The sequence below is a fragment of the Poecilia latipinna genome, unplaced genomic scaffold (genome assembly GCF_001443285.1).
Source record: "Poecilia latipinna isolate Pla-1442-1.1 unplaced genomic scaffold, P_latipinna-1.0 Scaffold953, whole genome shotgun sequence".
Lineage (NCBI taxonomy): Eukaryota > Metazoa > Chordata > Actinopteri > Cyprinodontiformes > Poeciliidae > Poecilia > Poecilia latipinna.
Window position 1 is genome coordinate 61,704 of NW_015113569.1, and position 13,204 is coordinate 74,907.

General features: G+C 39.3%; 2 protein-coding genes across 4 annotated transcripts in view; both read right to left on the bottom strand.

The window, feature by feature from the left end:
• The window catches only part of phex (phosphate regulating endopeptidase homolog, X-linked), a 33,473-nt gene extending 25,144 nt beyond the window's left edge, over nt 1–8,329 (bottom strand). Inside the window, exon 1 of one of the 3 annotated variants that reach the window (XM_015049627.1) lies at nt 8,198–8,329. In XM_015049627.1, coding sequence (XP_014905113.1) covers nt 8,198–8,207 — 10 coding nt within the window. In that variant the 5' untranslated portion in view covers nt 8,208–8,329. Of the gene's footprint in view, nt 1–2,634; nt 3,039–5,543; nt 5,907–8,197 lie in introns of those variants that run through there. The other 2 variants (XM_015049626.1, XM_015049625.1) reach the window with 2 other exon arrangements.
• Nucleotides 8,330–9,220: 891 nt separating this feature from the next.
• mbtps2 (membrane-bound transcription factor peptidase, site 2) overlaps nt 9,221–13,204 on the bottom strand; it is a 25,581-nt gene continuing 21,597 nt past the window's right edge. Inside the window, exons 9-11 of the mRNA XM_015049600.1 lie at nt 12,720–12,912; nt 12,000–12,075; nt 9,221–11,007 (exon numbers count right to left, since the gene is read on the bottom strand). Of these exons, the coding sequence (XP_014905086.1) occupies nt 10,785–11,007; nt 12,000–12,075; nt 12,720–12,912 (492 nt within the window). The 3' untranslated portion in view covers nt 9,221–10,784. The remainder of the gene's footprint in view (nt 11,008–11,999; nt 12,076–12,719; nt 12,913–13,204) is intronic.

Here is a 13,204-nt window from a genome sequence, read left to right on the forward strand (position 1 = left end):
TTTATTATTATTAACGCTTTGGTGCAAAAAACTGACTGAAAAATCGATTTATTTACTGCATGTTAAGGTTGAGATGGAACGGCACCGAAAGCAGCCCTGTGTTTTTCCAGTGTTTAACCAATGTTCTTCAAACTTTTTTGAGCCAAGGTAATTGTTTTAATTGAAAAAAAATTCAAGAGGCACACCACCAACCAAAAATGTAAACAAAGATACTCTGTAGCCGCCTATATTACATATATAGTCATTCTTATCAAAGTGTCTTGAATAGGAATCAAATAAACACAAAAATGTATTTTTTATCATATTTTACATTTCTTATTTCAAATTGCACTTAACATGTCCACTTCAAAAATACACCTGAACAGCCACAACACAATTCTCTTGTTTTAATGTAAAATGCTCTGTACCTACTGCCATCTAGTGATAATAAAATTACATGATTACGCCACTAGTCACTGCTACAGACACTCAAAGATGGCATTATTTGCAGATAATTAATTCGTTTTCAAAAAATCTTTTAAGACCAATTATAGTATTTTCCGGATTATGAGCGCATCATACTACAAATCGTACCTTTAATTTTTTGAAGCCCCCTGGAAACTTACCAGCCGCACAGGGCTACAGGCCGCTGGTATCTCTGCCGCTCTTGGTTTCCCATAGGGACCCAGCAGAGGGCAGCAGAGAGCTGCGTCCTAATAACTGCTGGATACATTAAGGACGCAGTTCTCCGTCTCCAAATCCGGTTTTGTTTACGCCGAGTTTACGTGCAGCGGCTTTATTTCCCTCCTTTACTGCCAGATCAATATTCCTCAAATTAAAAGCTGCACCATATGAGTTTGAAAACATTTCTCCATCGTGCCTGCTGCTAGCATGTGGTTGTTCTAAATGAAAATTAGCACTTTCTTCTTTGATTTCCAATTTTGACTTCCAATGATTCACTTCCTGCTAAAGAGCAAAAAAGCCCAAATTGTAGGAAAAAAGTAGCAGTTTATAGTCCGGGAAAATATGGTAGGTGAAATTGGATAATTTCCACGGCACAGCTGACGATCACTCACGGTACATTAGTGCGCCGCGGCACAGTGGTTGAAAAACACCGCTTTAAACCATTCAGACACGAACACGATAGAGACACAATTAAAACTGTCTGATGACTTATTACCCCACGATAATAACTCAGAAATAGTCCAAATAGTTTGGATCCATTTTTATTTCTTTCCTACTTACGGAAAGTTTCTGTTTATATCATAGGTTTGTTGTGCCTTTCTATACTAAAGAAAAAGATATAAAACGTCTGTTATTTCACGAGATATTAGCATTCATGGAAAAACCTTACGAAAGGCTTACAGTATTCAATTATGCCGCATGAACTGAAATAATCAGTACATTATTGCGAGCGAATGCAAAACCTTTTGCGAGGGGACGCAAAAGAAAAATAATTCCCCATGTCCCCTGGAAACTTCAATAAAAACTGCAGTTTCTGGTGAATGTTTGTTTTTTATTCAGTAGGTAGAAAATACAGAAATTTTACTCAAGTAAATAGTACAGCGTAGGAGAAATACTCCTATTACTACCCCAATCTGGACTAACTACACAGATTTTGACAACAAAAATATTATCAAAACAAACAATAAAAAATAAAATTACAACACAATTATCATACATTTCTTTTTAACATTATAAAAGTTTTGCGTACATTTATAATGAAACTACAGCTCGTGTCTTCAGTCAGAGGCTTCTTTAGGTCTTATGTAATACTGACTGCTACACAGTTCATCAGCATGAACTGCTGCAACTCTGAAGAAAATTGTAATGAGTTACAACCACATTTAATTTCCCTCTGGGACTAATAAAGCATTTTCTAAATGAATTGGATGAGAGGGCATCTGATGTGCAGCACCAGGAAACTTTGAGTGAGAATCTAATTAGTTTTTCCCTATGGATGAATTGACAGTTATGGAGACTTTTCTCCTTTATTGTCCTCCTCAGCTCTGCTGTAAGTTATTATTACTCCACACAGCTGTAATAAGGGCGAGCAGAAGCTAAAATAAAACCACTGTAATCCACACAATGTTTATTCTCCTGGCAGCAGAGAATAAACTGCAGGTTTACCGGTTCATTTCCGTTACTCGACTCTTTCTAGAAAGTTCGAGTCTCTAACGTCTGGTGTGATGTGGTTCTGTGGTAAACAAGAGTTGCAAAAAAAAAAAAAAAACATGAAGCAAGCTGGCGCAGTGTATTTGGAAACCAAACTCCTATTGTAAGCTGATGACCGGACCAGGACCGGACTGCGCCGTGATGTCTGACCTCAGAGCTTCACGTGTCTTGGAGCCGCTTTGCAGAATCCCTCAACGTTGTGGTCACTTTTGATTCAAACATGCACATTTATATCACCAAAAACAAGCAGCTAACGACCCGTTGATGGATGCAAACTCGCATCAAAGAGTCAAACTCTGTTAATTAATGACTCGTAAGTAAATCAAAGCAGAGCGAGTCTCTCTTCCCTCACTTGGCTGGAAACTCAAGCAGCGTTTCCATTAGAGTGGGAGTTTGGAACTGCCAGCTTGGGCACATATTGCACTTCAGTGTGGCCACAAGTATGCAGCTTTCCCTCAATAACAAAAAGACAATACTCACCCCACCCAAGACCAACGCATGAGCCCCTGCAGCTATGACCATCGCTGGAACCACACAGCACTGCAACCACTGATGCCGTTTCCATGCCCCCTAAACTCCACATATTGGGAAATGTAATTGTTTCCAGTGGAAGTGGATAGCTCATTGGCTTTGCTGCACATCAGCACATGAAATGCCGAGCTGAACGTCCTAAAAAAACATTTTTAAAAGATATTCATCATCCTTTAAAGGTTTACAGATGAGCATGGATGACTCAGTTTAATCAAATGATAAATAAAATGCATATTTCTGCACTTCTTTAGTTTTTTACCATGTTTAGATCAAACCCACAACAATTAACCAGGCATATTTCCTTACATCTCTCAGTTAAAGGGGCAGTATTATATAATGTTAACTTCAGTTGTTGTAAAACTTGAAATTGGGCCTCTGTCTATTTAAGAAGCTCCTGCTCGTTCTGAAACTCTGCTTTCAGGAAGTCATCTCCACATCACTCCTCTATTTACCGTTTAGCAGTGTTTCACTGAGAAGTAGCTCCTATAATGAGCTCAGCTGATTTACAGTTCCACCAGGTGTTTGCTAATTACTGCAGGCTAGTCTGAAGGAACTGAGTGAGGGAGAGCTGAATGGTTACCATGGAGATTAAAGGATTTCTTAGCCATGCATGAAAGAATCAAAGCAACACTCCAGGTATGTTTTTGATGTGGGAATAACATCATAACATGACGAAAAGCTCAAAAAAGTTGGTTACAGCTGAAATTACAGGGTGCAATGGTTCATGACGTCCAATCACAGCAGCCAATCCTGGAGTGCCATTCATTTTCCTTGGCGTTGATTGACTGAGCCCCCAAGAGCAATGACAAGAAAGACTACAAATGTTTCCTACTGAGCATATCAATGTATAATTGGTGTTTTAACCATTAAAACAGGCAGTAATAAGCATTCAAACGGTATCTGACGTTATTACAGCTACTTGCAGATGTTTGAGCCTGAATACCAGTGGTCCGCTGTAGAGATCCATGCCCATAATGACCAGTTTGGGCTTGTTTACCAGATAAAGATGCAGTCATTGAGTTAATAACGTGTCCCTGAGTTAAAAGTAAAGCCATCTGCCTGACAGATGAAACTACCAAAGAAAATGATTGTAAATCTACAAGAGAACGTCCAAAAATGACTCCAAATGTTGCAAAGTCCAGAACCCGAACAAATGTTGCCTTTTTTAAAAGAGAAACCAGGAAGTCTGTTCTGTCTAAAACAGGATCAAGGCTTAGGTTACAAAGTTGCATCTGAGCAAGGGCTGACAATAGATCAACAATGTGTGTCGCAACAGATCAATATCAAAAGATGATGCATCTGATGGAATATTCACTGAACTCCAATCCCAAACCGCACAGCATTCTGGGAGATGTAGGCAGAAAAGGTTTAAGCTGCTCCACCTCTGACGGCCAGCCAAACTAGGTTGGTGGAATTAACCCGCTCATTGTTTAGTTACTTAGCAACTCGCTCATTCTTTGGTTACCTAGCAACCCGCTCATTCTTTGGTTACCTAGCAACCCGCTCATTCTTTGGTTACCTAGCACCCGCTCATTCTTTGGTTACCTAGCACCCCGCTCATTCTTTGGTTACTTAGCAACCCACTCATTCTTTGATTACCTAGCAACAATCAGTTGAGTAACTTTCAGGTTTCACTGCTGTGTCTCATAACTTCTTTAAAAAATTGCATAATCAGAACGACCAAAAGCAGAAATTTCAGAATTTTAAGGACAAAAATGACAATTCATATAAGTAACAAAATAAATAAATAAAATCAGGCTAAAGAAAATGTTTCCAAATCAGTTTCTTTCAATAAAAAACTAGTGACACTTTGCTAAAAACTGTCTGTCTGGTGAACTTTTGGTTAAAACATGTTTGTTTCTCTGTTCAGTGGGGAGAGAATCCAGAAATGTTACTCAAGTAAGTTTACTCTTAATAAAATTACTCAAGTAAAAAATGCAAAAATACTCCTTTCAAAAAAGTTAGAAGGAAATTTATTGAGCAAATGTAAGTAGCTGCTGACCAACTCTGATCATTTATTTTCCCCACAAACTGCTCATTTATGGAATAAGAAAAGTCCTAAAGTTTTATATAGGTTTGCAGGGAGGTAAACATGTGGAAGAAGGTTTTCTATTCTGATGAGACCAACATGGAAATCAGTAAACCACTTCCATGAGAAACACAGTGGTGGCATAAAATCAGTTGATAAACTTAAAGTGAGTCTGGAAGAAAAGAGTTGAAACTGGGCAAAAATGCATCCAGAGCAACAGTAAAACTGACTACATTAAAGGATACTCCAGTTATAATGGCCTAGTCAAAGTTCAAAAGCTACGCACACACTTAATGGATCCAATATTTGTTCATTTGTACACTTCATAAGTGGTTTAATTTTTACGTTTTAATTTCTTATAGTTTATTCTACTTCCTCTCAACTTTTCCTGAACCTGCCGCTGGGACTGCAGATGGAAATCAACTAGAAACAGCCACTGATCTGGTTCAGTATGTCTTCGCTTTCTAATAAAACTTTATGTATAAATGCATAAATACAAGAGGAAGTAATGAATACACACATGACGTGAACTAAAAGAGACACCTGTGACAATGAGAGATCAATTTTTAAATACAAAAATCTACCTGTTAATATTTAAACCAAACAGGTTTTTCCTTTTCCTTCCTTCTTGCCACATGAAACCTTATGTGACCCAAAAATAGTTTGACTCATGTTACCCAACACCTCTCCACCACCAGCGCGCTGTTTTGTTTTGAAACGCTGCATGTCCTACAGTCCGAGGACAGGACATTTCTGTACCATACGGCAGATTCCCCACAGTTTATAATGTAGGATAAAGGGTAGCACGTTTGTGTGTGTGCAGACTTACCCACTATGAGAGCGAGCAGAAAAGCAGCACAGACGCACACTGACATGGCCAGGGCGATCTTGTAGAGGCGATTGGTGCCCCGCTCAGGTTTAACCCCCACGCCCCGTAAATGTTCCAGCTCCATCGTTCACACACTCTCAAAAAAATAACAAAAAAAGCTAAAATATGTAAAAGGACACACTGGAAAGTGAAAAAAGTTTTGAGAAAGAATAAATAATTTAAAATTAAACTAAAAAAAAGGTTTTTAATAGAGAAATTGTTTTTCTAACATCAAGCAGCTTCTGTCTTCCTCCAATCTGTCAAAATTGTGTGCAGCTTCTCTAACTTCCCTCTGACTGTCCCAAACACTCCTCCTCTCCCAAAGCACTCCTCCCTCCCTCCATGGCCAGTGCCAAATCCAGGCACCAGTGCTCCCAGTTAGATGAGGAGATCCCAGACCTCTTATCTGGTTGCTGCGTTCTCACTTTTAGCGTGCAAGGTGCCGCGTTTAATGTGTGTAATTTCATGTCGAGGGCAGCGGGGTGCTCTGCAGGACGTTTATCACATCACAGAGTAACTCACAGAGTAACTGGACCAGAACAGAATCCGGGTCACGTGCGCCGGCAACCTGATTACGGCACGCTAATGTGCCGCGGACGTCACCGTTTCTGGTTTTCTTTGAAGGCCTCGGAGGTGGCAACTGCAGCGACACCACGGCCCCCAAATCACTGCGGTCACATCTCTCTTTCTGCACGTGCTCATTAGGGGTTTGGGGCGTCGGCCACAAACTCCTTATATAGGCGTGACTTCCTCTTGTGCTGAAAAACAACAACCATTCATCAAGCACCACAGCATTGTTCTCCATTTGGACTCGCAGCTACTGTGTCCTGTTTTGTCTCACTGTGTGAAATCAAATTCCAAACAAGAGGCTCAAAAACGAGGCGTAAAAGTTTAACTGCCAGGAGTCACACAAAGTTTTCAAAAGGATATTAAGTCCCCAACATGAATATTTATCCATAATCCTGCTTTCTTTTAATAGGTCAATACTGAAATCATCCCAAATTGTCTGTAGAGTTTGACATTCAGCTGTTTTACATGAAGTTTGCAGCTGTCCTGGATGAGTTTAGCTTCCTAGTAATCTTCTTATTGACTTAATTTCTGTTAAATAAATAATGACAGAGTGGAATGTGTAGGTTCTGTTTGTAGATTGCACTGCAAAAACACAAAATCTTACTTTACTAAGTATTTTTGGTCTAGTTTCTTGTGCAAATACCTTAGTACACTGGAAATAAGACAAACCTAACTCACAAGTTACCTTTCAGCAAGATTTAGGAGCTTGTTTTAAGTCAATAATTAATTAATATTGATAGGAATGTGCTAGTTCCATTGGCAGATTATTTTACTTAGAACATGGCAAAAATGTATTGTTACAATTTAAATAATCAACCAGGTTATTATATGTGTAACTTCAGTATGCTTCAGTTAGTTTTAGAAAAGCACATTATAATTCCAGTTAATGACCATTTCTCGTTATTACCGTTTTTATTTATTTGTTTAATGAGACTGTTTCTGGAAAGCAGTCTCATTAATGGTATTACTGCAGATCAAGAGATTGTTTTATAACATGAACATGTGAGGCAGCAGGTAATCGCCTCCTCCTGTGTCTGTTTACATGTCGCTCCAGGCTGTAATAAACAGCATGAGATAAACAGCAGCAACACTCATTTATACCTGGAAACGTCGCGCATGCGCACAAAGCTGAAGGGCAAAACGACCGTTCTTTTGGCCATCTATAGCCTGTTTGCCGTAGAACAAAATAAAACCAAGAGATGCATGTATTAGTTCAGTTCGCCCCACAGCAAATGGAAAAATAACTCAGAAAACCCGTTAAGAACGTAAAACAGGTCGTATTTTTTTCTCGCTCTCTGGGTCGGTAGCTACGCTACGCACAGACTCGTTGCCATAGCAACTGGCAACAGCGCCATACTTTTCCCCCACAAAGAACAGAACATTCAGTCTGGTACAGGATTATTAATATGGTTTTAGGCTGATTGTTTGTTTTTGCTTTTATTAATAAGTGATACCTGTGGTAGATTAGCTGCCGTTGCTATTAGCTAATCTAAAACAGTGGTGGCAGATTAGCTACTGCTGCTTTTAGCTAATTTAAAACAGTGGTGGCAGATTAGCTACTGCTGCTTTTAGCAAATCCATCTGTTTTCAAATTCAGAAATACTTTATTGATCCCAAAGGGAAATTAAATGCTATAACTCATTAATTCTTCAAAGAGTTACTGTAGATAGTGATGGCTGGACAATAGATAGGAAAGATCTCTTGTAGCGGTCTGTATTACAGTGAATTTGAAGAAGCTTCTGACTGAAGACACTCTGTTTTCCCAAGACAGTTTCATGAATAGAACATTCACACAGACAGGGAAAAAGTAACGAAACGGATCCGCTCTCTAAGAATCCAATCTCAACACAAACACATTCTAAGTTCTGGAAGAGAGTCCGCTCCCTCACATGCTGCTGAGCCTATTATTGGGCAGCAATGACGCCTTAAACGCTGCCGAATCTGCTGACGGCAGGGTCTGCTGCTGCTCTGTAAACACACCTCTGTTGCTGAGGTGCAGGCCATACTGTATTTACATGTCTGACGGAAACACCCTCCCTAATTACTATGTGTCATATCTCATGCCCGCTCACGCAGGAAGTGTAATCACAGCCAGACTCCTTCACCACGCCAAAGAGGCTCTGCGGTTCGAAGAGTTTCTAAAAGTGTAGTCCGTCTGCTTCCAGGGCCCAGCGTCTGAGAAAGACAATATGTTGAAGGGAAAAAGCTGCTCTGTAATCTCAGGAGAATCACCAGGCTCTCTGGATGTGATATTTTCCCACAGACAAACCACTAAAACCACAAGTTTACTTGGATTATTATAGTTTGGTAGATCTGTAGTTGTTAGGGTGGAATAGTAGTGCTTGGACACTGCAAAAACATAAAATCTTTCCAAGTAATTTTGGGCCAGTTTCTACTGCAAACATCTTAATACACTAGCAATAAGTCAAAACTATCTTACCAGTGACTTTTCAGCAAGAAATAATTGCCTGAAAATTAAAAGTACTACTTCCACTGGTAGATTATTATTTCATTTATAACTTGGGATAATGTCTTGTTATAAGCTTTTATATCTTCCTGAAAAGTTACTTTTAAGTTAATTTTGTCTTATTTCAATTGTATCCAGATATTTGTACCAGAAACTAGACAAAAACACTTGGTAAGATTTTGTGTTTGCAGTGTACATTCTGATTGTACTTGTATCTATAGAGTTTCTTGGCTAAATCGTTCATAATAATCCCAGTTTTCTCCACATGCGAACCAAACAAGTACATACATACTGGTTACACTACAAAAACACACAATTTTACCAGGTAATTACAATATTTGCACTAAAACTAGATCAAAAATACTTGGTAACATTTTGTGTTTGTGTAAAAAAATGGAACACCACAAGAAATAATTACTAAACAAGCCTACTGACATCTATTAAATGCTTTTTGGAACAGCCTTGATTGGAAATGAGAACCTTTTCTTCAGCAGTGGAGTCTTGTGCAGCGAACATTCACAGAGGCAACCGTGATATTATATGCTTAGCTTATCCAATTTTGGTCAAATTTGTCAGATTAACAAGACTGAAAAATGGCACATCAATTACAAAAAAAAACAAACATTTTATTTCACATTTTTGACACAATTAACTTTTACAATGGAAACTGAACAGTGAGAGGTCAGAAGGGAACAGAGAAACCTCAGGAAAAGTCAGAACACAGTGAACACAGAAGGCTTTTTTCCTGCAATAATGCCTGAAGGAGATAAAGACACTTGACAGAGGTCCACTCGGGTAATTATAATAACCCAAATGTTATCTTAAAGAGTAATCAATAGTGCAATTTCTCCACCAGTGATAATGTAGATCACGATACTGCTGTCCATTCACCAAAACAGAAGCTGAGAAAACCATTTAGAACAACTTAATTCTTATGTTTCGCAGCAAAAACACAGTTTGGGATTTTTGGATAACATTTATATCCAAATTTAAACACCACAATTGTTAAAATGCTAAAATTTGCTCTTGTAAACATTCAGTTGGAACAGTACATTACAGGAAGCATTTCCCCATCTTGTTCATATATCTTCATTATATATTCACAAGATTTGAACAAATGAAAAAGAAATCTGATTTTAACCAGCCTCTTTGAATTAAAGTGATTTTTCCCCCCCCTTTTTTTTTACACATGATCCTCCAAAATGTTAGTTTTCCTAATGCAGAAATCACGTGTCATTGAAGCCAGTGGCTCCCAGGGGCCCACCTGCGTTAAAGTCAGGATTCTGACAAACATGTCAGAAATGAGCAATTAAATTTGAAATTCAGAGAAAATTTTTGAAATTCAGAGAAGAAAAGTTGTAAATCAGAAAAAAAGTCAGAACTTGGCAATTAAGGTTGAAATTTGCAGAAAAAAAATAATTCAGAGGAACAAAAGCTGGAATTCAAAGAAAAATAATTGGAATTCTGAGGGGAAAAAGGTCAGAATTATACAATTAAAGTTCAAATTTGGAGAAATAAAGAAATGTTGTTTGGAGGGGAAAAACATAATTTGGTCAGAATTCAGAGAACATAATTTGAAATTCAGAGGAAACGTTGGAATTGAGAAAATAATAATGGGAAATCTGACAAAGAAAGTCAGAATTTGACAACTGAAGCGGAAATATGGGCAAAGCTTTAATTCAGACATAAACAGTTGAATTCAGAGAAATAGAATTGGAATTATGGGGGGAAAGTCTGAATTTGACCATTAAAGTTGGAATTTGAAAAAAAAAAAAAAATTAATTAATTCAGAGAAAAATTAACGGAATTCTAGTGGGGGAGGAGGAGGAAGGGAGTCTACATTGGATAATTAAAGTCAAAATTATGAGGGGAAAAATAATCCAGAAAATAAAGATAAAATTCTTAAGAAGACAGACAGAAATCGGAGAAAAAAACGTGAATTCTGAGATTAAAGTCAGAATTCTGTTTTGTGGTTCTCTTCCTCTTCCGTAGCTTACCTATGTGCGGTGGAAGAAGAAGTCTTCATTGGTCGTAACGGCTGATGGAGGGGAAACAGTCAGCGTAAAGTAGCGGCGTTGCCGCCTGTTCGCAGTAGCTTCACAGTTTCTGGTCAGCAGCTCGTCCCGGACTGGAAACGGACCTCCCTTCGTTCACCAGATCTGCCGCTACCGCGCCGTTACCATCCACAGGCCGAGCGCCACGTTAGCTGCTAGCAAGGCGCTGCCCGCTAGCAGCAGGAAGAAACCGATTAGCTCGCGCTTCTGGCGGTCCGTTACTACGGTAACCAGCGTGGCCTCCAGCAGGGCGTTGAGCATCCACTGTCCGTCCAGGGCGAAGCAGGGCACGGAGTTAACGACGGCCAGCGCGCCGGAGAGGGACACCACGTACCTGAGAGGCGGGGCGGCTCAGGAAAACACCAGGAACCGAAAACAACCGAACCGGGATCGTTCCAGTTCAAACTGGGAAACATTTAGATGTTACAGTCCAAACACAGAGCTAGCATTGCGCTACTTAGATAGGCGTTAACCAAACACTACTGAAGTGTTGCCAAGTTTAGATTTAACTGAACTGATTACGGTAGTTTCCGAACGGTAACAGTAAAAGTGCTGATCCTTCGTGTTGCTACTAGCATGTGCTAAATGAAAATGGGTGCTTTCTTCTTCTTTAGATTTCAACAGCAGCTTGCATCCATAATTGTTGCACTACTGCCACCTACTGGATCCTAATATCTATACCTCAAATTCTCATAATTATCCCCATATTATTTAAAAAAGCGAAAAATATTTTTCTCCCTCAATGCGATTTAACTGATCAACAACATTCTCAAATTCCAATTCCCTATTAAAACCTAATTCCGCTTTAATGGGTGCTTTCTTCTTTTATTTCCAATTTTGACTTCCAATGATTCACTTCCTGTTAAAGAGCCCCCTGGTGGTTGAAGAAAAATCCACATATAAGCGGCTTATAGTCCGGAAAATACGGTATATGAAAAAAAATCTGAATGCTCTCTGGTATTGTTCAGGGGGCCGGATCCGGCCCGCAGGCCGTAGTTTGGGGACCACTGGTCTAGAGACTTCATCTTAACCAAGAAAGCTGCAAGTAAGGCTTCAGTGTTTAATTCAACAAACTTCTGCTTTTCTTTAGAGGCTAAAGCTGCTAAACACATTTTATGTTTCTAACTTGAGCTTAGATCTGAAGCGACGTCACATTCAGTCTAAAACACAACATTCCAGTCAGCAGCAGATTAAAAACATGCCACTAAATTGGTGCTAAACGTGCTGATCAGGGGGAGCCTAAAGCTCTAGGTCTTTAAACTGACGAAGAGATGCTGAGATTACATAATCTCGCTGCTTTATGTTGGCAGTAAATAAAAAGGATACTTTAGGAAGGTCTCCATGAAGACGGGCAGGTCCAGGTGGAGGAACCCGAAGCGCGGCACGAAGTTGGTCAGACTCACTGGAGGAGACAAAAAAGGAAGTAGAAACAACACCTACAGCGGCCAGCCGGCGGTAATTACCCGGATTATGATGTTTACACACCGGAGAGTCTTAAAAATGTCACACTTTACAGAGGAAACACTCAACTTTAACGTTTAAATTATTACCAAACTCTGGTTGTTGTCAATAACTACTTACAGTCACTTGAGTGACTGTTTTGAAAAAAAATTAAAAAAACACTTAGGAGTATTTTTACTCAACTGCACTTAAAGTAATTTTACTATAAAGTGTTAAAGTGTTTCTTCTCTTACTTGAGGAAAATTTCTGGATTTTTTTACCCACTGAATGAATAACAAAACTGTTTTAACCGAAAATTCACCAGCCACAGACACACATCTACAGTTTCTGTTAAAGTTTCATACGTTTTATATTCAAAAAATTTATTTCAAATTTTTGTTCTTTGGCCCGATTTTATTTTTTGCTACTTATATGAATTATTGTCATTTTCGTCCTCAAAATATGAACATTTTCACTTAACTTTATATTTTGGTCCATCTGATGATGTAATTTTTAAACATTAAATGATTGATAATCTGACACTTTTCTGCTCTCACTTGAGTATTTATATTTTTGGGTTCCGCCTCTGCAGGCGGCTGGACGTACCGGCGTACTGCAGGTGCGGCGGGAAGCCCACGAACAGCATGTGTGGGCTCGGCGGGTGAGCGACGCGGATGAAGCGGGTCTGGTTCTCCAGAGACGGGGTGACGCAGACGCTGGCAGAGTTCACGCCGCAGTCGTCGTCGGAGCGACACGTCGCCGTTCCCGTCACCATCTTCCTCACTGGCATGCAGGCGAACTGCGGGAGGGAAGGCGTGTCACTTCCTGTTTGGTTAATCTTATCAGCAGCAGGTTGAGACAAAGTGTTTTCTTTGTTTCTCTCAGTAGATTCAGCACAAAATGTTCAAATATTTTGGTGTTTTTGACTTTTGTGTGTTTGGTCATTTTCTGACATCAGCAGATCTAGAAGGAAGGTTTTTATTTAAGCAGCAACTTTATGCGTGCAGCAGGATCAGGGCAAATAAAAATAATGAATTCTGACTTTTATTTAAGAATTACAAGAAAAAAAGAGTCAGAATTATTAGGAAAAA